The sequence below is a fragment of the Sander vitreus genome, chromosome 6 (assembly GCF_031162955.1).
Source record: "Sander vitreus isolate 19-12246 chromosome 6, sanVit1, whole genome shotgun sequence".
Lineage (NCBI taxonomy): Eukaryota > Metazoa > Chordata > Actinopteri > Perciformes > Percidae > Sander > Sander vitreus.
Genome location: NC_135860.1, coordinates 14,932,949 through 14,958,512, shown reverse-complemented (window position 1 = coordinate 14,958,512; position 25,564 = coordinate 14,932,949). Strand labels below are relative to the sequence as shown.

At 41.0% G+C, this 25,564-nt stretch overlaps 1 protein-coding gene across 1 annotated transcript; it reads left to right on the top strand.

Moving 5' to 3' along the window:
* The first annotated feature begins 1,889 nt into the window (after positions 1 to 1,889).
* On the top strand, positions 1,890 to 24,987 carry fam171a1 (family with sequence similarity 171 member A1). The gene is made up of 9 exons (XM_078252961.1): positions 1,890 to 2,277; positions 9,902 to 10,129; positions 10,942 to 11,034; positions 13,596 to 13,754; positions 14,766 to 14,942; positions 19,119 to 19,235; positions 19,434 to 19,548; positions 20,750 to 20,867; positions 21,178 to 24,987. Exons 1-9 carry the CDS (start codon positions 2,166 to 2,168, stop codon positions 22,732 to 22,734), a joined length of 2,676 nt encoding a protein of 891 aa, XP_078109087.1. The 5' UTR covers positions 1,890 to 2,165; the 3' UTR covers positions 22,735 to 24,987.
* The last annotated feature ends 577 nt before the right edge of the window (positions 24,988 to 25,564 follow it).

The following is a 25,564-nucleotide window of genomic DNA, read 5'->3' as shown; positions in this document are numbered from 1 at the left end:
TTTATGGAGTGGAAAGATGGATCACTCCAGCAAAGCCGAGCGAGAACAAAGGCTATAGAGTGGCAAGATAGGTCACTCCAGTCTATTACCGTTCTACAGAGAAGAATGTTTTGAGATGTGGCACACATTTGGGCCTTTTTTGAAGAAATGTAAATAGTTTGTCCTTTTACATGAGTTATAATGTTAATTATGTTTATTTTTGCACTGCATGACTCCAAATATACAGGAGAACTGTTTTAGAACATTGCTGTGTGTGTGATTTCAATAAATATGACATTATTATTTGATTATTGGCATAAGTGAATGTCATGAGGGCAAAAGCGTCTGGACTTTTTTTGAAAAAATGTATATATTTTGTCAACTGCATAAGTTATAATGTTTATTTCTTCACAGTGTGACTCCTAATACATATGGGAACTGATTCAGACAGGAGATTGGCTTAGCATTTATTGATATGTGTGTGATATCAATACATATCTGTGAGATTCATGTTCCGTTTTATTTATTTATTTGTCTTTAAGGTCATAAAACCTTTCTTTACATTCAAGTGACCTCACTGCAGCACACATATTCTAATAGCCCAGTTTTTCCTGAAAAAAAATGATGTTCATAAATTGACTGTAGACAACAGGGTTGATGTTTTACAAGCTTTTTTAGAAAATAAAACCAGACGGACAATGAACTGTAAAAAATGACCTTAGGCATCTGAGCGTTAAGGTTATCAATTTCAGCTGTGCTTTTCCTACTATGACAAGTCAAAATGTCTGCTCTGAAATAGGTCCATTGGATGGCGTTCCAGGTCTTTTTAAAAAATTTTTTTTTTTTTTACTTCATATCTAATTTGAATTGACACTGCAGCCCTCATAGTAGGCCTATTTCACACACAGGTGTTTCCACTAAAGTGGTCTGATTAGAGTTCTTCTCATGCAATTTAACATAGCGTCACCCAACTTCCACTTAACTAGAGGTCTAATCAACAAGGTGATTGAAAACACCTGCATGGGAGTGCACGGCTTACGTTTATGAAAGGAACCTGATCATCATATTAGCATACTTTCCAGCATGCATTGTTTGGGGATTCAAATTCTCTCTTTCCTATAGTCTGTAAAACACATACATGATGGAAACTTGTGTCTTTTAATACATGATAAATGAAGTCATGAATGTGAAAAATATAACTGAATACACTACATACATTAAATACACTGGTGAAAAAAAGTATACACTAAGTTTAAATGTATTCTATCAGCTGATAAGTGGTAAAGGACTAACATACTTTTTGTTTGGTTGTTTTTTGTTAAACTGATAATAAAGCTTTATTTTTCTTTTTTACGCTCCATTTGAATTATTCAACTAATTATATTATTTATTGATGCGTTTATTTATATTTTGGACTTTGGACTTGGTCTGATAACCTTTTACTACATTTTGTCAGTTTTGGGGCTCCATAAGTTTGAGCCCAAAATGAGGAGAATGGCATGTTGCGTTGGCACATTGAAACTCTGTCGTGAAAACAATGTGGATAAAAGGTTATCAGACAAGTCAAAAATAGAATTGAATGCATAAATAAAGACGATTAGTTTAGGGTACTAGTTAAATAATTACAGTGGAGTGTGAAAAGATTAAATGAGGACTGACATAATTAAGTTTAAATTAATTTGATCAATGGTGGTTACTAGGAAAAATAAATAAAAAGTTGTTTTGTGATTATAAAGCTTTATAGTTCTGATTTATAGTAGTTTTGATTATGTGACTAACTATTATGTATTCAACAAATAAAAAAGCTGTGAAAACAAACAAAAAACTTTTCATTATTGGGCTGGCAGGTGGCGCTGGAGGACCGCAGATATTAGCAGTGCTGCGTATGGAAGAAGCCGCCTGTTGGTGCTGTTTTGGGGCATGTGGCTCAGAGAATTGGTGGGGCCGTCTTCCTCTCTGACCCGTCGATGAAAAAAACCGACCGAGCGGCACAAGGGCCGGGGGATGCACAGAGGAAACACGGATTTAAAGGCAAAAAACAGGAATGCTGATGCTGCGAAACATGGAGTGTTGCCTCCTTTGCGGAATAAACCGAGTTTACGCTGATGTGGCCGGTCAGTGAGTTTGTAAAAGCAAAAGATTCGGATTCTACTTTATTTGTATTGAACCGTTGATACACATCTGCAATGATGTGGGCTGTGAATTGGAGACAAGCTGCTGCAATTTTAGTCTGCCTTTTGGGATACCTTGTCAACAGAGCTGTCGCCAAAACATTACCGGAGGACACAGTCACACAAGGTAAAAGTGTATTAAACATTTTGTCCTTAAAAACAAGCTAGTTAGCTGGCCATTTTTGGTGGCTAATGGTGCCGCTAGCCAGCTTGGATGCTGATGTGACCTAAAGTTAGCTAACATTAGCAAGTTAGCTGGTGGCAGAGAGAGAGCGTGAAAACTTCTGACATGTTTAATATCCAGCATGGTTTAATATCTCAAACCTTCTAAAACTATATATTTTTTCAGTGTGGTGTAACGTACGTCATATCTGTGTAAAATACTTTGTTAGTGGTAGTGACTGAAAACATGCCCTCATATTGTGCAGAATAATGCAGCAAAGGAGACCAGCTGCTGTGATTTGTCATTTGTAGCGTTACAAAAAAAGTCTCTCTCTCTCTCTCTCTCTCTCTCTCTCTCTCTCTTTATAAGTGTCTGTCTGAGAAGGGGGGTATTGTAGGCTACACCATATTGTGGACAATATCTTGTACCATAATGTGTACAACATTTAGTCTAAATGGCTTGCACTGTTTTAACTTTACATTTTGTGAAAGTACGGTATGTTGCTGTTTCTGTGTGTTTTTAACCAGAAAGTTCACCTTGTTCAGGTGTCAAACAGCAATGAATAGATGAATACCAACAAGCTCAAACTTTATACTTGGTGATAGAGCTTCAGCTAATGGTTATTTTCTTGATTAATCAAGTAATTAATTTGCCTTTTAAAATTGTCAAATAGTGGACACTCACAATTTCCCAGAGCCCAAGTTGACATCTTCAGATTGCTTGTCTTGTCCAACTAACAGTCCTCAACTTAAAGCTTGTCAGCTAACTATCATAAAACATCAAATGTTAACATTTAGGAAGTGGGAATCAGCAATATTGATAATTGATTGTCATTTCCTAAGCAAATGCCAAACCTGGTTTTAGCTTTTCCAATGTAAGGATTTGATAGAAAACTGCTTGTTCTTTTTACTATTTCCTGACATTTTATAGACAAAACTATTACGACAAAAAAAAAAAAGTCAGATTAATTGATGATGAAAATAATCATCAGCCCTACTAAGTAATATTCCAAGCATCCCCAGTGTTTTGAGGGGGGAAAAAATAAAAAATAAACTACAAACAAAAGAAGACAGAAGACAAGATGTTGCAATAAAGAATTAAATACAAATATTGCACTTGATGGAATACAAATTAGTGGGTAAAGTTTCTCGTGTCTGCAGATTGCAGTGTATGTGTTTGAGGGTATCCTGTCACTACAGCAGACTCATTAAAAGTTTGAAAGCCAGTATGAATCACAGTAATCTGTTGGCATGTCATTCTATCACTAACTTAAAAAATGCTGCAGCTCATAGTAACTACTAAAGTGGAGCCACATCTGTTTAATTCGTCACTTTTATCCCTCACTTTCATGCATAAGCACGCACACATCGCAGTCGTCTGTGTCCGCTTACATTTTTGGCTGGCCCACATTCGGTCCTCTTGCTACAACTGTGTTTACAGTACGAGTAAAAATATGAATGTAAACATACAGTAACTAATGCTGTAAATCAGTCAGGGTAAAAAAAAAAAAAAGCAACACTGAGCACTGATTTCTCTCAAAGCTGTTGAGTTAGTTTCTGATATTTTATAATTTTATGATTAGTTCAGGAGTTTTTGAAGTAGTTCTGCTTAAGACATCACATTTTCTGCATCATGAAAATTGGCTAAATTCACAACAACAACCTCCTGTAAGAACAAGGTATAGTCTGTCCCGGCCTCTCCGCTCTCTGTTTTCCCTTTCTTTCTCACTCTCTTTCTCTGGAGTTCACTTTGCCCCAGATTGACCTTCAGTTGTTCCCGGGGGGGGTTATGTTCAGGTCGATACTGAGGACTTTTTCCTGGTCTGTCCAGCAGACAACATAGATGAGTGGAGCCAGACAGACAATCTCCCCGCAGATATAGATCTCACTCACGTTACTGATGCCCATAATAGGCATGGCATTGCATCTCCAGCAGACCAACATTCGCTGAAGCTGGACAAGGGTTGCCAGGAAGTAAACCAATCCAATCATATTGCCACCAGCTAGCCAGGCTTGATTTGTAATCACAAGATGCGTTCAAGCAAGAGTGCTAACGGCAGATCCACTTCAGGGAAGCTGCATCATGTCATGAGAAGCATATTTAGGGAGGTGGTCACCAACCTCCTGAGCCAAAGAGCAGAACCAGTGTGTGGTGTGTAGTACAGTATGTAGACGGGAATATTTAATGTAGTAAGATGAGAGTCCGTTTGCTCTCCAGCCTGAGACATGATGATGTAACCTAATTGCTGCGTCCCCTGCTAAGTTAATAGGATCGACCATCGCTTTCTAATCTCACTTTAAATCCAGATAAGGCAAAATAGCAGGCTGAACACCCATTGATAGCCCTTTTCTTCATTTACAATGACAGAACTTTAGTTCATCATACAGAAGTATGTGTGTGCATGCTTTTGTTTTTCAGTTTTTCCACATTTTGCATGTTGCATTGACCTTTTGTGTTATCCACATTTTGTTCCTATAACCAGTGTTGGGCAAGTTACTTTTAAAAAGTAATTATTTACAGTTACTAGTTACTTCTTCCAAAAAGTAACTAAATTAGTTGTTCAGTTACAAATTATGAAAGTAACTAGTTACTTCAGAAAGTAACTATTGCGTTACTTTCAAGTACATTTTTAAATGCTCATATGTGACCCCTCCACCCCTCTTTAATGGAACTTAAAATACATGTGCATGTTCAATTATTTATGATAAATCTGAATATTATAATGAAATGGACACTTAATACAATACATTAATAACGGAAACAATGTACACAAATCTAAACTATTTTAATGTTGCTGTGGGACAAAGTGAAACTAACCTCCAAACAAATGTCCCACGGTGGAAAATCTGTTGCAGGAAAAGTTAACCCTCTCCTTGATTTCATAACGCCATACCTGTCTCTCTCTCGTTGACTGACCCGCTTGTGTTGTTCTTGTGTGTCCGACTATGCGTGCTTTTGAACACCCGCCCAACTCTACCTCTGATTGGCTTACCATACACAGCCAATCGTCAGCATTTATGCGCTTGCGTCGTGCATTGCCCACTAACCAAGGAACAACAGTAAAAAAAAGTATTTGCCTCTCGGCTCAGACTCAGAGATCTAGTAGGTCTAATGAGAAACATAGCTTCAAATATAGTAAAGGGTCTTATAGACTAGATGCAGTCCAGCTGGCGCGTACAAATGTGACGTCATGGGATCGCCGTCGTAGCGAGAATTATACTGGATGCATCCAAGGTGGCGCGCGACATCGTGACGTCAAAATGATGTAATATCCTGCCCAGCTGTCGCGCACGGCTCTTTTTTTCAGCGGCGCGCGACAAGGCGGAAACGGGAGGCCTGAACGGGTTCGCCGACAGCCGGATGCCAGGACTCTGAGTGACTGCAAGTCTCTCTGGTAAACTTACTGGGTCCAATCAAATTGAAGCATTGACGGCAATGCTGCAGCCAGTTCTGCCGTTGTTTACTTTTTTCTTCTTCTAGTCTGTAGAAAGAGCAACGTCGTTAGCCTTTGCTCATTAGCGCCACTGCTGTTCAGGAGAAGACTGCAACTAGTGTCGCGAGCACCAGCGTGGGTATAAATAGTCACGGCGATCCCATGACGTCACATTTGTACGCGCCAGCTGGGCTGCGTCCAGTATATAACAGCCTTAGTTGCAGTCTTCTCCTGAACAGAGGTGGCGCTAATGAGCAAAGGCTACCAACGTTGCTCTTTCTACAGACTAGAAGAAGAAGAAAAAAGTAAACAACGGCAGAACTGGCAGCAGCATTGCCGTCAATGCTTCGATTTGATTCGATAACCTACTTTGTCGGATCAAGCCTTTCATTCACCATAAAAGAACTCATCTTAACCCAGTAAGTTTACCAGAGAGACTTTGAGAGTCCTGGCATCTGGTTGTCGGCGAACTCGTTCAGGCCTCCCGTTTCCGCTTTGTCGCACGCCGCTGGAAAAAAAAAAAGAGCCGTGCGCGACCTCTGCTTGCGCGCCGGCAGGATATTACGTCATTTTGACGTCACGATGGCGCGCGCCACCTTGGATGCGTCTAGTATAATTCACGTTTTACGCGCCACGTTTTTTGGCAGTAACGGCGTTATTAAGATGGGAAGAGTAATCATTTAGATTACTCGTTACTGAAAAAAGTATTCCCATCACTGCCTATAACATTTTTAAAAGGCCTATTTCTTTTTTTTTCTTCTTTTTATCAAGATAACAATACTGAGACTCAGTTTTTTGATATTTATCTCAATGGTAAACAAATAGCTTCAGTCCTTGTGGTTTTCTTTTAGCTGTGGTTGATCAAGTTATTACATCTAGAAACACAAACAACAGTCTGTTGGAGCTTGACGTTTAAGCATGCATTGGTGTAGTTTTCATAGACTTGAATACTTAACTGCATTGTTTTTTTTTAATGTACATAAATGATAAAATACTTTAAAATATTTTACTATATCTTACTTTGTTATTTGAAGAACTTGCCAATATTTCAAGAGCTCTTGCGCTCCTGTCACATCTAGGCATGGGCCGGTTACCGGTTTGAAGGTATACTGCGGTTTGAAAAAGTCAAGGTTTCAAAACCACAAAAAATTCTGTCATACCGTTCCTAAGGTATAAGCTGTTTTTTAATTAGTGGTCAAGGACAGAAAATGCACTTTAGTAATCCGTCTCCCTGCCAGTGTGCAGTGTGTTTTTAAAAATAAAATACATTGTGTTCAATGGAAACCCAGAAATTAAAAAAATATATATATATTTTAAGCTGTAATTGCAAAACCGCAATACGGTGAAACCGTGATATTTTTGCTGACGGTTATCATACCGTCGGAATCGTAATCGGCCCATGCCTAGTCACATCACATGATTTCTGTCTCCTCTCGTCTCACCATGCATCCTGCTCGAGATGGTGAGAAATAAGTTTTGCCGTTACCGGTATGTCAAACTCCTTAATATATTACTGGGGTTTGTTGAAGAGCTGATCTTTTCTATCCAAACCAGTTCCAAATTGTTGAGCGTTTTCTCCAGTTGGGTGCCAATTAAATCATCGCAGAAGAAGAGGGTGTATGGAGATGAAGTAATAAAAAGAGCGCCAGTCAACCCTCAAACGTTGGAAAACAGTGTACATAATGTGATGGAAATATGGCATTTATGTTTGTTTCATGTATTAGACTTGGACAAAAATGCTCTTTGTGTTTGTTTGTGCTCATTATTTTTTCGCTGCCATTGCTTTGACCCCCAGTTACTTGTGATAAGCCATTGATTCTAATAAGCTGCAACTGTGTTATACTAGATGTTGTGTACAAGCAAGCTTTTCACTTAGCCTTGTGTGCAGAAAGCATCTGTTTCCCCCTCCTCTGTTTGGAAGAACACCAAACCTCCTCACACACCCAATGGATGCCAGCCATACCAAGCATTTCCAGTTTATCACACCTCACTTTTATGCCGCAGAAAGGCTTTGCTTCCCTTTTAACTTCTAAATAATAAACCAAATACACATCAATTCAAGCTGTAGTAGGCTGAAAAAACATGCACACACTGATTTTGTCTTCCCCATTTTCGCGTCTTGGGTTCATCTCTTTCTACTCACATACAAACGCACTTAACCACCCTGCTGCTTTGGCTGCTGCTGCCTGGGATAATTGGTCTGAGATCGCAGGCAAAACTCTTTGATGTCTTTATTCTCCATATGGTACTCAAAACACTCAGATAATGAGTTAATACAGTAAGGGGCAGTTATAAAGGTGTTGGTTTAGCTGCAGAATCGAGGTCTTCAGTCATTCTTCAGGCGGAACATCTTCCTCTACTGTGTGTCGGAACAGAGTGGAGACTCCTAGCTGTTTAACAATGATGTCACCACAGTAGTGATTTATTGGATGAGGATTGGGAGAGGGGCTGTTGCATTTGTCAATCTTGAGTCTCCAAGGGGAGTTCTTTTTTAAGTGAGCACAGCTGGTACCCCTCACAACCTATCACTGGGAGTGGGACAGGAACTGAGGTCATGATCTCTTTCTCTTACACACTCGCACAAACAATCTTAATGCAGTGGGGAGTTTCTGTCAGACGTCTTTTTGTTTTCCAATCCTGTAGCTGTGACCGTGCAAATGTAATAACGTGGAGGAATGAAGTGAAGGGTCAGAAAGCAGCCACAGAGCAGATCTTCACACCAAACCTTTCAGGGTAATTATGTGTGTGGTTTGAAATTGACACGTTGCTCTGCTAAACCTCCTAACTTTCACACATGCAAAGGTATCATTTGGTGCAGCGCTTTGTTTTTAGGTGGAGCCTGCTGCACTCAGGCTGAACTCTCAACAGATTTGTCAGAGTGGTTCCTTGCTGACCGCAGGATCCCTGAGTGGGGGGAGGGGGGTCAGTCTCGCCAGGAGTATGTATGTGTTAGCGTGTGGGGTTACCATAAAGAGTAACGATGAAATTCAGTTGCATTGACTATGGGGGAGGTGGGCATGTTTAGGTGAAGGGAGAAGAAACCCTTTTAGTCTTAATTGAAAGGTCACCATGGGTCAACCAGCAGCCAATGATCAAACAGGGTTTAGGTTGAAGTGAGAGCGTGGGTTTGTGTGGATGTTAAATTATAGTGTTTTTGTACCAAGTTTGTTTTTATCATACCTTTGGGATATAAAGCTGAAATTGACTTTTTGTTTGTTTTTCAGCTTGTGATATAATGAACCACACAGTGTTTGAGCTGCCTCTCTGCAGAGGCGTTAATAGATATGTGTATACTTTGTTTGGCAGTACGTACTGGAAAGTACATTTACTCAAGTACAGCTCTTAAGTACAACATGGTATTATACTTGTACTTTACTTGAATATTTACATTTTCTGCCACTCTACTTTAACTACATTTCAGAGGCAAATATTATACTTTTTACTCAACTACATTTATTTGATAACTTTAGTCACTTTGCAGATTCAGATTAATAATACAAAAAATAATCAACAAAAAATGTATGATGTACTATTATGGTTGACAATAAGGCTTTATTGATTCTTAGGGGGATTCAGAAACCACCCAGCAGTATATAAAGTAAATTAAACCGACATTTATTACCTGTAATGATGTACACCAATGTATCAATAATTATAATCCACAACAACCACTTATACAAATTAACATCGATGTAACAGCCCCTCCTGCGATCACACTTAACAGTTGCCACAGCAGCTATCTATCTTTAGTGTAAGCGTTTCATCAATCAACAGGCAGTCTGTGTACATTATTTTATTCCTCCTCTCCATTACAGAAGGAGTTTATACATACAGTTGTTTTTCCCCTCTGGTCCAAGGCTTCTTTGAGAGAGGGAAATGGTCCATTGTTTTAGAAGGGAAGTGCCACTGGCTAGAGTCCATGAAATGGTCAGACGACCGTCTCTTTGTGATTGGCTGGGATGTGGAATGCCATCTCCGTGGACTAAAGGCAAAGGGCCTGGCACGGAAACAAACCCAGTCAAAGAGATGACTGTATTTTAGTCTGCCATAATTGTAACACCACTGTGTTTTATGTCTGATCACTCCTCGCTGCAGTCTGTTCACACCAACACTCAGATATATAAACGGCTCAGTAAACACTCTGTTTGATTACAGAGGTGACTCTGAAGGTTCACCTGAGCGATGCCAGCACTCACCAGCCCCTGGGAGGAGCCACCATACAGCTCTTCGCCAACCACACTTCTGTAACCACGGAAACCTCATCACCTGATGGCAACACCTACTTGCGCTTCCCCTACCGCCTTGGTACACCGTTGGTCGTCACCGCATCCAAACAGGGATATGTGCCAAACTCTGTGCCCTGGAGTCCCTCCAGATTACCTGGTGAGTGTGAGTGTGTGACAGAGAAATATTTTAAGACAAATGCAGAAATTATTAAACATTTAGATACATTTAGAATTTGTTTAGTATGACACATTTAGTGTATGTCTGTTGGTGTGAAATAGAAATAGTGTGAGTTTGTGCCAGGTGTGAGAGCTAATAAGTGTAGGTCTACATTAGTAATTTATTACAAAAGATGCCAAAACCCAGCAAGGGGGCTGCTTAAGGTGTGTGTGTTTGTGTGTGTGTTTTCATGGGGTCCAAAAACCGGGGAATACAGTATACTTGTGGGGTCTGCACAGCCTTGTGGGGCCCAAAATGCTGGACCCCACAAGGTTAAATGGCTGTTTGAGGGTTAGAATTAGGTTAGGGTGAGGGTAAGGGTTAAGGTTAGGCATTTAGTTGTGATGGTTAGGGTAAGGGGCTAGGGAATGCATTATGTCAATGACGGGTCCCCACAAAGATAGTGAAACAAACGTGTATGTGGAGGGGGGGGGGGGGGCTGTAACGGAACAGCAGCCAATAGGATTATCCCGCTTACTAGCTCTGAACAATGGAGGACTGAAATGAAGGAAGAGGAAAGAAGTGCAGTTTGCTGGGTCAGACTTCTGTCCTGCACAGCAGACGGGATGAAAGCAGGACTATTAAAAATGTATAAAGTTGGTTTAATGACCTGTTGTGTCAGATAGCTTTTATGCCAGATAGTTATGTCAGTGGCCAGGTAGATTGCTGCGGTTTGTTCCTTTATCTGATTGTGGATTTATACTGTCCGTAATGTAGTGTGTATACTTTTGTGGTATTTATTTGTGTTCCAGTATTTTCCTCGATCAGCCTGGACCTGCTACCAGAAAGAGCTGCTACTCTGATGGTGTATGAAGATGTTGTGGAGATTGTTTCAGGCTTACAAGGTAAAGTGTGTGTGTGTGTGTGTGGCTATACATACAGCTCATTGTTATTGATTTTAAACCATTTTCACCAAAAAGCACCCACATCTTTTAAAAGGACCAGATTGGATTAAAACAGTTTATAAAACAATTTTACCACAAGGTCCATTAGCCGCTGTTCTGGAGCTTTCAATCATATCACACGATCTTCCTCTTCTCAAACCTCTCAAATAGTAGGCCAACATTGGTGAGAAGTCTTTAAAACAATATTAACGTCTACAATTCCATGACAACTGGGCAAACTCCATCTGTTGAAGAAGTAAGTGTGATGCGATCGAAAGCTCCAGAACAGCTGCTAAAGGACCTTGTAGTAAGATTGTTTTACAAACTGCTTTTTAAGATCAAGAATTCATTTTTTTTTATCTCAATTTTCACCAAGATTTTATGTTTCCACGCATCTAAAAGTTATGATTTGAGCTGCAAGAAGATATTGATCACTGTACTTCACAGTAAATAAGGTTTTCTACACAGCTCAGTTTATACTTTGTCAGTGAAGAGAAGAATACATAATTGCATGATATTATTATGTATACATATTGAGCTGCTGACTATGCAACCTCTCCAAGTCTGTATTCGCAAGACAAATAATTTGTTAAACTGTCATGATCAGATTTAACCCTTTTTTAATAACAAAAATAAACCGATAAATTCACATTTGTTTCTAATAAAAACTGAAAATGATTATCCCTAACTATACATTAAATAGCCCACTGTTGAGTAAAAATCCACCCTCCTCCAGCCACACATATCACAAATATAAATCATGAGTCTGTCTTTGTTAGTCAGCCTCTTTGTTAAGGTGTGTGTAATTATATTAGATAAGGCTTTCTCACTCAGGCAGAATCAATATAGCCTCTTTGTCTGCTGCGTCTTTTGTGTGTCTGTGACCGACAAGGGAGTAATTTAACATGTCATCTGTGTTGTCTGACTAGAGGAAAAACTTCACAGTAATAAATATACAGACACCATTAACATGTAAACCTCTTGAGTACACACTACTCACAGCACGTGCCTGAGTGGAGTGGAGTTTCTGCCCTGTGTCCGACACACTGTTTGTCACGATGTTGTGGATTTAGGTGCCTAGGGGAGTGATAAACCTTGGCATGTGGCACGAGGAAAGAGAATAAAAGAGGGGGAAGAGGAGGAGGAGGAGGAAGAGGATGATACAGTATGTGCTGGAAAGTGAGGTTGTGGGTGGAGCAGTTGGAGACAATAGGGGAGAAAGGGGGGATGGGCAGTGCAGTGTCCAACAGAAGGAGGAACAGATGAGGTGAGAGGAAAGTGGAGGGGAAAAAAAGACGAGGAGGAGACGAAAGGAACACACAAGAACAGAAACAGGGTCATTTCCTTTCACAAAAACAGAGCCACAAAAGGGAAATAACATTCACACCTGAACTTTAAGAACAAGTGAAAGAAAACATGAAACATGAAAGTTAAAAGATGCACATAACTGCAGAGCTCAAATACATGTTGAGTACAACTAGAAACCCCGTGAACACTCGTATACAGCTGGATGTGTGTCTCACTGCTCAGGAATGTGCACTCGTTACAGTCGGACCACAATGACATCACCTTGCTGAGTCCAGCTACATGCAGTTTTCACTGTTTATCCTCTTTATGTATACTTTTTTAATGGCAGGCAGATACTGGGTGGGAAGCTATGCTGAAAAGGCAACTATTAATTGCACAGCAAAATATCAGAAAAAAGCATTACACTGGCCGAGAGAAAAAGCCGAGCAAAGCATTATCTCTACTATATTGATCTGGAGTTGCCTCCATTAAGCCTAATTTGATGGCTGAATTTGTAAAAGGCATTCGGTGAAGACGAGGAGTTGAAGATTGCCATGTAAAACATCCCGAAACAACATCTGTATGTTTATTTTGTCAGAATTATCTGATGAATTTTTAAGGGACACTTGGCTTGAATGTAGATGGAGAACTGGTGTTTTATATTTTTTATTGAACGCTTGTCTACTCAAATTCCATTTATGAGTGAACAACACCACACAGCCTACTTTGTTCAACCCTAAAATCCAAATAGAACCCCTTGGGACAATTTCCAGGGATTTGTTAAAAAATAAGAAATCACCAGCCTCATACTTTAAGACGTACTAAAGAGATTTGGTCTTGGCTTTTGTTATTAATAAAGACAACATTTATAGACTTTTTTTTAAAAGACTAGATTTTCAAAGAAATATTTTACCAATGCATGATCTGCAATACGGAACAAGGTTTTTTGTAATGGCTAGCAAGAAGTTCAGTTTAATCACAACTGAAAATTCCATTCATGATTCATCTCTTGCACATCAAACAACTTAAAGAAGTACCTAATGTTGTTATAACAGAGCAATGTTCCCGTTTAATTTTGTCATCCCCCCTCTCCCCATGCATGCTATCTATCTCAACTATCAATTACAGAAGTAAGGGCGACATGCAAACAAAAAGGGTCAAAAACTGAAACTTTAACACTCAGTCATTCAACATGTCAATTTTTTCTGACGTCTCTCTGTTTGTCACTCCTCAAGGTTTCAGGCATCAGCCCAGTGTTTATTTCCAGCGTAGAGCTCTGAGTCTTCCCTCCAACACATCATACGCCAACCTTACAGCCCTGCTCACCGTGGCCAGTTCTCCCTCGCACATCCAGCACTTTCCCCACCTGCAAGTCCTCAGCGGCAACGGCACAGGTGAGGCTCGAAGTGGCGGACGGTAACAGACTCGACTGTAGAAATAGGGCCAAGGATAGTCGGGCACAGATGACAGAGGAGAAGGCTGCTGAGAGGGGGTGGGGATTGAAGAGAAGAAGCAATGGTACATCAGAGAGACTACCCTGGAGAGGCCTCTCTATCTGACCTCCTGAAACACAATAACCCGTGTGTGTGTGTGTGTGTGTGTGTGTGTGTCTGTCTGTGTCTGTCTCTCTCTGTCTGTATCTGTCTGTCTCTCTCTCTCTGTCTGTCTCTCTCTATCTCTCTCTCTGTCTGTGTCTGTCTCTCTGTCTCTGTGTGTCTGTCTGTGTGTCTCTCTCTCTCTCTCTCTGTCTGTGTCTGTCTCTCTGTCTCTGTGTGTCTGTCTGTGTGTGTCTCTCTCTCTCTCTGTCTGTGTCTGTCTCTCTCTGTCTGTCTGTCTGTGTCTCTTTGTGTGTCTGTGTCTGTCTGTCTCTCTCTCTCTCTGTCTGTGTCTGTCTCTCTGTCTGTGTGTGTCTCTCTCTCTCTCTCTCTCTCTCTCTCTCTCTCTGTGTCTGTCTCTCTGTCTGTCTGTGTCTCTTTGTGTGTCTGTGTCTGTCTGTCTCTCTGTGTCTGTCTCTCTCTGTCTGTCTGTGTCTGTCTCTCTCTCTGTGTCTGTCTCTCTCTCTCTGTGTGTCTGTCCTTCAGCTTGAATACCTCTCAAAAGCTCCCCCTCCCCACAGCACGTACCTTCTCCCTCCGGGCAACACAAGCTTACTTGTTGTTTGTGACACTTTCCACCCTAAGTCTCTCAGCTTTTTCACTCTCCACCCTGTTTCCTTCTTTCCTGTCTTTCCTTGTTTTCTTTCCTGTCTGTCTTTCCCTTACAACTCTCCTTTTATCTTTTTCATGTTACTCACCCCCCTCCTGCTGTCTGCTCCTTTCTCTGCTCCCCCTCCTGTGCACCTTACTCCTACTCACTTTCCTTTTTGCTGCATTTTTCTCTCTTACACTTTCCTCCTTCTCTCACAGGGACCGAGAAGGGATTTGAGTTGACTCCTGTAGCGGCCATCTCTGTTCACTTATTGGCCAGCGACGGAGTGGAGCTGCAGGTGAATGAGCCAATCACGGTCTCCGTCCCCCTGCCGGCTGACAGTGGCCTGAAGGAAAATGATCACATCCCTGCTTGGAGATTTGACCCACGCTTGGGTATGTACTGACAGAAACCCAAAAGCTTTTCTGACTTTCTAAACAAAGTTTTCTCATCTACACATCTGTGTTTGTGTCTTCCACTAAGATCTCTGAAAAATAACCCTTTTGAAAGTGCAGTGGCGCTGTAATATATTCTTTGTAAACTAGGCCTACTTCCATGGGTTAATGATTTATTGAATTATCAGAATATAAGCATTAACGCAAATCACGTGCATATTCACACAGTGCAGCCAGGTCACAACTTGAGTCTGAGTGATGAATGAACTTATTCATAAGGTCACAAAAAAATGACCACATTAATCTGCAAATCAAAACACAAATACTGCCACACATCAGAAGATCAGAGTGTGAATGTATAATCTGCTGGAGCTCAGTTAAGTCTTGAACTGAACTAAACAATAGCAAAGAGCTCTGCGGTGCTGGCTCCCACGGCAGAGACCCTTCAAGCCTCTCAGTATCCACTGATTCATTTCAGCAATCCTAAATCTGTGTTGTCAGACGGCCTGCACTATGACACACCCAGTTCTTCTTGGAACGGCTGAGCTGAAAGACAGTGATTAGATCATCAGTTGAGTCAGACGTGTCTCCACAACAAAACATCCTTCTCTGTGTACATTAGTCTCACATTTCCAGATCTACTGTACATTATGTTTGTTCTCTGTCAGGACCTATTAAAATTCTTCTTGGTTATTTGATGTTGAGCTAAAAGATTTAGTCGGATTAATCGATTAGTAGTGAAACAGAATAATCTGTAGCAAAGTTGATATTCAATCATTTGTCATTTTTTAAACCTGCAATAACTGAGGTTTCTGGCCACTTGGGGGCAGCAGAAACAAGCTGTGATCACAACACTGACGTATAATCATCGCCTTTTAAGTTGATAAGGAAACTTTGTTAGCAGACACTATTTACACATCCAGCAAAAACATTAGCATTCATTAGGTCCAATATTCACTCTCTTTAGCTCTGTTTTTGGTCTCCACTAACTCCTGAGGGAAATATTTGGCTCTTTAGCTAAATGCTAAATGCTCCACTGTGTTCACCAGCTACCCGCTAACTGTGTCTGTATGTTGCTTTGTGCTGACCAGGTAGTGTAAAGTGGGTTCATCTGAGATTTTTTGTTGCCCTCTGTGTCAAACGACGCTATGAGTGGTGAAAGTATACCAAAATAGTAAAGTTGTGGGCCTGAAAAACCAAAACAGTGAGCTGAAAGATGCTGAAACTCCCCATAGAGCTGAGGGGAACCGCAGAATGGAGGAATAATTCTTTGTAGGTTTGTCACTATGAGCGACTCCTTTTATAAGTAGTATATATTTTTTTTGAAATAAAATAAAAAAAAGCCAAAAGATTCACTGGCTCTAGCTTCGCAAATGTGAATATTTGCTGATTTCCTTACTCTTTTGTGGCTGTAAACTGAATGCCTAGAGGTTAGGGATGTTTTGACAAAACAAGCAATTTGAATATGTGACATAAATACAAGGAAATCCCTTTTTTGGGTGACCATTTTTCTCAACTTGTCAACTAGAAGAGAGAGCCTGAAGAAGTACCCCAGCAGTCCACGTGTTGAGTCAGACTTCATGAACATTAACAGGCGTAATAGGCCACTTGTCAATGGAATTAAATGTATTCCACAGTAAACATATTTTAGTCCTAACTGCATGTGTGATGAGACTAGCATTATGCTAAATTTACCCTGAAAATATTCCTGCTAAGCAAGAAACATTTTTATTTAGCCAATAAATGTTTAAACTGAGGCTTGAGATCCTTAAAGAGCAAAGATGGTCCAGATTTTAAAGTGCCCAAAGTAGCATTGGAGCTTATAAAAAGAGCTTTGATAAAAGCTGAGAGAACACACACACACACACACACACACACACACACACACACACACTCTTACACTTACACACACACTTGTAGCCTATGCAGAGCCTGTAGCAGCAATTATTTCCACAACAGAAGTCATCTCTGGACCCCTCTCTGGGCTACATCTCGTGTTCCTTAGCAACCCACCAAATAAATAACAGAAAGACCCGGCTCCTGCTTGAGTTTCTTTACTGTGTGTGTGTGTGTGCTTGTTTTACTATATTCGTGGGGTCCAAAAATCGGGAAATACAGTATACTTGTGGGGTCTTCACAGCCTTGTGGGGCCCAAAATGCTGGACCCACAAGGTTAAAGGTCTGTTTGAGGGTTAAGACTTGGTTTTAGGATTAGGGTTAGAATGAGGTTCTGGTTAGGGTAAGGGTTAAGGTTAGGCATTTAGTTGTGATGGTTAGGTTAGGGTAAGGGGCTAGGGAATGCATTATGTCAATGACGGGTCCCCACAAAGATGTGTGTGTGTGTGTGTGTGTGTGTGTGTGTGTGTGTGTGCAGTTATGTATGTGTTAAACGGAGGATAGAAACGGACACAAAAAAAGATCTTTTAAAATCTGTCTGGTGCCTTTTTGGAGGACTACTTGAGGCTGATTAAAGCTCCCTCAAAAAGAAGCTCAGTTTTGTTTACAAAGTGCGCACTCGGATGACACACGCACAAAAACCAGTTTTTCTTGTATTAACTGCTCAACAACTCAAGTATTGTTACATGTTAACGAAGCGTGGGGCAAAATGATGTCATGTACAAAGAGATCAAGTTCACCTGTTTGTTTGTGTGTCATTCGTAGACAGACACACCTTCATCTGAGTAGTTTGATGATGCTTCCACAGATGATCCGACTACTTTCTGAACAAAAAAAAAGACCCAACGTCAGCTGTGTTGACTTTTGCATTATTGGGCGAGAAGCAGAAGTAATATACAGGCTGTATTGACATTTTAAATGTTTGCATTGTAACTTAACATTCACCAGACTATCTGCTGTGTATTGTACTAAAGCGTGGGAACAGAGTAATTAAATGTCGCTGTGTTTATTGGAAACAATCTGACAGAACCAGGGGGAATCCGTGCAGGGCTGGTGTGCGTGCGTGCGTGCGTGCGTGCGTGCGTGCATGTGGTGCTGAGTCACACAGCCTTTCTCATTTCTCTCCTCTGCTATTGTGCCTTTTCCCTTATCTCTCCTTCCATTCCTCCTCTTTGTCGGCTTTGTTTCCTCTACTTGTTTTTTTATATATTTGTCTTTCCTCTTTGAATATCCTCTCCTTCCCTATTTTTGTTTCCTCTCTCCTGAAGATCGATGCAGATTCCTGACCACTTGAGGTTGTTTAACTGGGAATAAACAAAGAAACAAAGTGTCTCTCACCATGTTAGCCCTAAGAACCAGAGGAGGTGAAGTGTCAACTGAGGCACAACAGAATGTTTCCTCTAGGAGCAGATTTACTGTGAGCCAATAAATCAGTGACTCTGGCTTTTTGTGTTTTTTTTGGTACTTGCACTGCTGGAGCTGCTATTGTGCTCCTATTCATAGTCCCGCAGTGACATTTGAATGAGCATGCTGCCTCCCTGTGGGAGATTTAGTTACTGCCAAGACACTCTCCTCCCTCACACTCCTGAGCTTGAATCTGTGTTTTTAAAAATATCTCGAAGTCTTATAAAAGATTACATTCAGTTTCTTCTAAATAAACCTTAGAATGTATTACAAAGTCTTAAATTTAATTACAAAAGTAATAGAAACGTAGTATTAGTTGTAAATTGTTTTTGTATCTGATTGCTGTTTTTTTTTGGGGAGACAAACTAAAAGTGATTATTTCAACAGTGGGTTGTGTGTACAGGAAGCTGTTTAATCCATTTATGTGGAGTTTCTGTCAGCACCATCAGACCTTTAGCAAACACTGTCACTACTGCTAGAAACCATAACCAAAATGATTTAATAAAAAATCATTCTTGGCCAAATTGTTTGATTTTTCTTCATACTATCATACTGAAACGTGTTAAATTGCATTCAATGTGGCGTTAAAAATTACTTAAAGTCTTACATTTAACTTGGTGAACCCTGCTGTTAATTGTGCTTACTTCTGTCACAGTAACAATTTTTTGTTCTAAAACATAAATAACTTAAACTTGACAGATATCTACTGTACGTGTAGCCAAGTAGAGTGCTGCTTTGTCTGTACTGAGTTAATAAGGGTCAGGTGGGAGGTTGTCAGTTGTCACTTAGTCACTAATGTATTCTGTGAGCTGGCACAAAAATTATTGTTGGTCAAATTTGATTTAAAGCCCTTTGATTTTGTGTGTGTGCGTGCAGGTGCCTGGATAAAGAGCAGTTGGGGTCACGTGCAGCGGGAGGGCAACCAGCTCACTTTGACCTACATCGCTCCTCAGCTGGGATATTGGGTGGCCGCCATGTCCCCACTACACTCAGGTGAGAGAATGCTTTGATGCGGATTATATTTATTGTAAAAACACACACACACACTCACATGTTGTCATGCATGCCCTCACATACTGTATGTAGAAAGATTTAGATGAAGTCATAATTTTAACAAATAATAAAAGAAAAAATGAAAAAAGTGAAACCATTTTAATAAATCAGTTTTTTATGGCCTTGTCTGTCCATCAGGTCCAGTGTTTGCGAAGGACATCAGCACATACCACACTGTGTTCCTGTTGGCTATACTGGGAGGCATGGCTCTCATCCTGCTCTGCCTGCTTTGCCTCCTGTTGTACTACTGCAGGTGTGTAAAACACTTTCCATAGCAATATGGTTCCATCTTAAGAATGTCAGAAGTTGCCAGACTTGTCACCAAAAATGAGGTCACAAGGGCATTTTGACAGTGTCAGAAATGTACAATAATATGAGTCAAGTTCTCATGACAGGTTGTGTGGAACATGTGAATGTACAGCAGCTGACTAATGTAGGCTTTAATTGATGTTGTTCAGTGTAAACTAAATATATAATACTCATTAGTGCATGTATCGCTTGTTATGGCTTGAACATTTATTCAACAGTGACTTATAAAAAGAGGGAGGCATTGGGTTTGTTTTGATTTTTTTTTTCTTTTCTGCCAAGTAAGAAAACAATTTCTTCTTGCTAAGAAACCATTTTTTGAATCCCTTCAGTGTTGTGTCTAAAAACAATCTGACCTACTGTATTTAGCAACTTATCGGAGTGTGCTCAAGTTCATCTAACTAGGATGGTACAATGAACATTAACATAATTTGTATTATGGGGTAGTGGTGGCCTAAAGGTTAAAGAAGCGAGCTTGGGACCGGTTCAATCCCCATACCGACAGGATAAAAATCTGGGTGGGAAAAGTGAAAAGAGCAGCGCTTGTCCCTCCCTCATTACCACCACTGAGGTGCCTTTGAGCAAGGCCGTTAACTCCAACCGCATAAGTGGAGCTGCTCAGTGGCCAGCAGATCAGTGGTTGTACTGGGCAGCTTCCAGGTATGAATGTGTAACTGTGTGAATGTGACAGGTCGTTGTTGCAAATGAGAATTTGTTCTCAATCGACTTACCTGGATAAATAAAGGTTAAAAAAATCAAAAGAATGAGCCGTTTTAAAGGGTTCATTATCTTCTTCTGCATGTGGCTTGTCCTCTTTATTGATTCATCCATAAATCAGTTGTGATATTGGTACCAAATAAATCAAAATCACATGGAAAGTTGTTCATAGCAGGTCACATTACATAATCTGCAGCATATGTGTAGTTACTTAAAATGGTTGGTTAATTGAATGTAAATAAAGCAGACTGGTACTGCACAAGTACTCAGGTAACCGTGTGCTCTACTGCAAATATAAGCACTCAGGGAATTCTGTTTTCCAATGCATGTGCCTGTTTATATCAGATTATTTGTGTAGGGGAGAAGCATTTAAAGTCAAACGGATTCCTCTGATTGAATCATAACATCTGTTGTGTCTCTATGTTGCGCAGGCGTCGTTGTTTGAAGCCTCGAGTGTCTCACCGCAAGCTCACACTGTCCTCTGGTCTGGATGGCAGTAAGAGGGACCAAGCCACCTCCATGTCCCATCTGAACCTCATCAGCAATGAGGTCTGTCTGTCTGAATTACAGACAACGGTTCAATCACTAGTCTACAATGTACTGTCCTCGTAAATGTCAGAGGTAGTACTTGCTCAGGGAACATCTGCCTAGTTGAGGGGTTAATCATTCATCAAACATTCTTGTGGTGGGCAGACAAATTAATTTCTCAAGAATCATTAGTGCAAAAATGCTCTTATTTTGTCTGTGATATGATTACTTCAATAGATATGTTTTCCTTGTTTTGTGTCCGCGTTATATCTTACTTTACAATGAGTATATTTTAAAAGTTTCTTACACTTTCATATTTTGTTATCTTTAGGTGCAGCTGGAACTTGTTTCCACAGCCACTGAGCCCGACATGACCACGCCAATGCTGAAGCCTTCTTCATATGAGCACCAAGACAATCATCGTCAACACAGCCTAATCCATCACAGCAAACACAGCCGCTCCTCGCTCGGCAACAACAGCCACCACGGCTCGTCTCTCGGCAATCTGACGCCTCGCAGCAGAGACTACCGGCAGTCTGTGGAGACATTCCAATTAAAGGCTGCCCTTTCATGTGGAACAGACAGAGGCTACCGTCAATCATATACCTCCGTTTGCTCAGCCAGCAACCCGATTTCAGATGCACTGTCATCAGCCAATCACGGACACGTGTTGGCTAATCAGATGAGCAGTGTTGGGATTGTTGATTGCATCTCCCCTTCCTCTCCTCCTCACTCCCCCAGTAGAGGGGAGGGATGTGAGTGCAGAGCTCCTGACTACCTTCTGTCCCGCTCTGTGGACCACCTGGAGCGTCCCAGCCCCCCGTTGCTCTCCCGGCCGGGCCAGCTGCTCTGCTGCGGCTCTGTGGACCTGCTGAGTGGAGGAGAAGGCTACCCGAGAGTGCGTCCTACATTGGTGATCCCCGCGCACTATATGCGTCTGCCTGGGGAGCACCCTCTGTCTGGTCAGGCCCTCCTGCTGCAGACTGACCAGCAGAGTGACTTGGAGACCATACAGGCTGAGCTCAATGCCTCACATTCCCAGCAGCCCCTTGGGCAAACCCCCATTGACTGCGCCCCACGTCCAACCAAGCAGGGTGACGGAGAAAGGCACGGCCTGTCAGAGTCTCTGTCTATCCCAGCAGCGCTTGGGGAAACGGGTCTTGTGGAAATAAACAGTGAGGACACCTTGTTGGCTGAAAAGACTTTAATGGAGCTCAGAGGAGGGAAGCCTCTGCCTCACCCACGAGCCTGGTTTGTCTCACTTGATGGACGCTCTAACGCTCATATTCGCCACTCCTACATCGATCTCCAGCGGGCAGGGTGCCACAGCAACGCGCCAGGTGGAGGAGGTCAACAAGGTAATGTCAGTGGTGGGAGGCGTGGCAACGATGCCAGTCTGGACTCTGGTGTGGACCTGAACGAGCTGAGAGTGAGTCGCAGGGGGAGAGACGGAGGACGGGAGGAAAGAGATATTGAGAAAAACAGGGCGAAGGGGACAGTACCAGCCATGGCCTACACTCAGCTGGTGTATGTGGATGATCTGGACGGGGGAGGCAGCGAGGAGGAGATGGCCAAATGCAGCACACAGGACAGTAAAACAGGACCCATCTTATCAGACAAAGCTGAGGGTCAGAGAGGGGATCAGGGGCAGGGGGATGTGGAGGAGAAAAGAGTAGAGGAAGTACAAATACAAGAGGAACCGTCCTCACTTTCCTCTTCATCCCCTGCTTCTCTTCCTCCCCTGCCAACACCAGAGGAAGAGACGTTCAGGACTGATCATGTGCTTCTGTCAGTCTCTCCAGACGATGGAGAGGAGGAGGAGGAGGAAAAGAAGAGTCCTTGGCAGAAGAGAGAGGAGCGACCCCTGCTGGCTTTGAACCTGAAATGATCCACAGAGGACCACTTAAAGGATAGGTTCACATCTTTCCTTAATAGAATACTCACATGCCCATATGTACATTGAAAGCGTTTTTGGTTGCTGTAATTGTTCCTCCTGTATATACTGGACCTTCTTAAAGCGATTTCAATTTGAGTTATGGGGGATAAAATCCACAGTCCTCGTTCTCTGCTAAAATTTAGGCTTGGACCCTGACAATCCTCAGGTTTTAAGTTTTCTTCAGTATTGAAGTAATCCGGTGATAATTGTCTGTACATGCATGGATACACGGCAAATGTTCAGAGTGAGAACTGTGGATTTTGCCCCCTGTCTCTTACATTAAAATCACTTTAGGAAGGGATACTGTTGCTGTTAGTCTAGACAGCAGGAACAAGTACAGCAGCCAAAACCGTTCAATTGTATGAATGGGCACATCAGTTTTGTTTTGACAATGACTTGAAAAGATTTGAACTTATCCTTTTAATCATGACTCTCCCCTCTGCTCATACCAGAACGTGAAGGATAAGACCATTGAAGCCTTTGTTTTTTTTAATAGAGCACTGAGAAAATATTTCAGCACTTGGATCCCTTATAGTCCAGAGCATGAAGGGACAATTCAAGACCTTCGTGAACATCCAGGTCCCCTTTATAAAATTACCACTGTTGTACTTTGTCATTCTCACGACACTCTACATAAACAGACCACTCATCAGGAATGATGTACACGTTGCCTGAGGCAAGAAATTAGAATATTTTATGCACAACAAATGTATGCCGTTTTTTTATAAATAGCCTTGTAAGCATAAAGGAACCGTAGAAAAAACTATAGCAGCCCTTTTTCTCGAGCCATATTGGCCTCAGTTCACTGACCGTAAACAATACATTACATTTCTTTAAAGTGATATTATAACCCTCATTTCTAAGATTGTGGAGCAGCTGTGCAAAATACAGCAGTAGTGATTTTACTCTTGCATGACTGTTAGGAAATAGTCTTTCAGCGTGTTCCTGCACAAGAATCAGCCCTGACTTAAACATGTGAATCCTGTACTTTGAATGGTTTTAAGTATGCCGCTAGAATTGAATCAAGCCTGTCAGAAGTTTGTATGGGTGTTTGTTTATGATCTACAGAGGGGACGAAGTGTTTGGACTGAACAAATTAAACCACTATCTGCACTGCAACAGATAATGTGACACACCACTATGCTGGTGGGTAAGGATGTAATACCACTACGAAACTGTAGTTCCACCCAAAATAATTGTGAGGTGTAACAATATGAAGGGTTTTATAATTGTTGAACCACTGACTGGCATATTTTTGCTATGAAGGCTATGCATCACTTTTATACAGCTGCTTGAGATGCCTTTTTTTTGTCATTTTAATCACTATGATTTTAATTGCCAAGTATTTTATCCGGAAAATAGGCTATTTTTATTTCTTTGAATGTGTTGAGGCCTTTTCTTCTTCACCCACCTTATTGTTAGTTACAAAAACAAACCCATAATTGCATAAGTTTTACCTGAAACCAATTTTTTTTTTTTGCATGCTGTGTTTTACCTTAATTGTTTTTACCATTTTCTCATGTTCCAAGTGCCTTTGAACAACCTGACTACATTGAATTCGTCTAACAGATTACCTTATTTATTTCTCACCTTCTTTTGCCTTCAGCTTTTCTCCTCTACCTCAGCCTTCCCTTTCTCTACCACTTGTGAAAGAAAGCATGCAGTAAACTTTCCTCAGCACTAGCGTATTACAAGCTACACTGCAGACATCCCAGAAAATGTCTACCAGCTGCTGCAATCATACAATCCTCTACAGTAATCAGCAAGGCACAGATATGTCTATCTGTGTAAAGTAAGCATTGTAGCACGGGATAGATAAAGCTAAGTGCGATTGTATGTCAAGCTAAACTGCAGGTCATTTCAGTGCATTTTTGTGTTTGTAAAGGGTGAATGTTTGTCTCGAATGTGTGTATGTGCGCTTGGGTGGCGCTGGCTGTAAGTTTGTGTTGTCAGACTGTCCACATGAGAGCGCTGACAGATGATCAACATGCATCCACTCAAGGTTCATATAGTCATAGATATCATATTACAGAGTGTGTATAGTTCTTTCCTTTCCTCTACCCGGTCAAAATGATGTGAGTTAGTATCCCACAGCAACATCCAGTTCTAGGGTGGAATTGCAGTACAGCATCCTGAGTGTTCAACATGGTTGCTTGCATTATATTTGAAGTCTATTATTCTGAATAAACCGCCAAACTGGAATGATTTGTGTGTCTGTGTTTTGTCTAATGGAACAAATATGAAAGAAGTAATTTGCAGCCCGAGTTTTTATTTTCCTATAGTTGAATGTAAATTAAATGCCTTCTTAAAGTATTTTCTACCACTGTTTACTTATGTTTCATTGTTTTTGTCATTATTATGTATGTTGTACTTTATACCATGTAACCATGGTGAGTTTCATAAAATTGGTACATTTGTAATGCTATGGTGAGGGGGGAAAAAAACATTTGCTTTGTTATTTTCCCATGATTTAAGAAAATAGATTACTACAAAAAAAGGGTTATTTTAAACAAGGCTGTATTACCCATGTCTATGGTATTACCACCCAGTTAAAGCCTGGCCAAGGCACCTAAATAACTCAGATTCACTAGCTAGCTACAATTGTTTTTCTAATTAAGTTTTAATTTGTTTGCGAATTTGCACCATTAAAATACAATAAAGGTTTTGCATTATTGTCTGATGTTATGATTGTCTTGTAGACAGTAGACCTATATTTGAATTTTGCTCAGATGGTGCATATTGCTAAATAAAGTTGTGTAGTGTTGAATAAAATTACCACAAA

Coding starts and splice junctions, on each gene's coding strand:
- fam171a1 (XM_078252961.1), top strand. CDS start 2,166: ATGATGTGGGCTGTGAATTGGAGACAAGCTGCTGCAATTTTAGTCTGC. Junction 19,236..19,433: donor CATGTCCCCACTACACTCAG/GTGAGAGAATGC, acceptor TCTGTCCATCAG/GTCCAGTGTTTGCGAAGGAC. Junction 20,868..21,177: donor TGAACCTCATCAGCAATGAG/GTCTGTCTGTCT, acceptor TGTTATCTTTAG/GTGCAGCTGGAACTTGTTTC.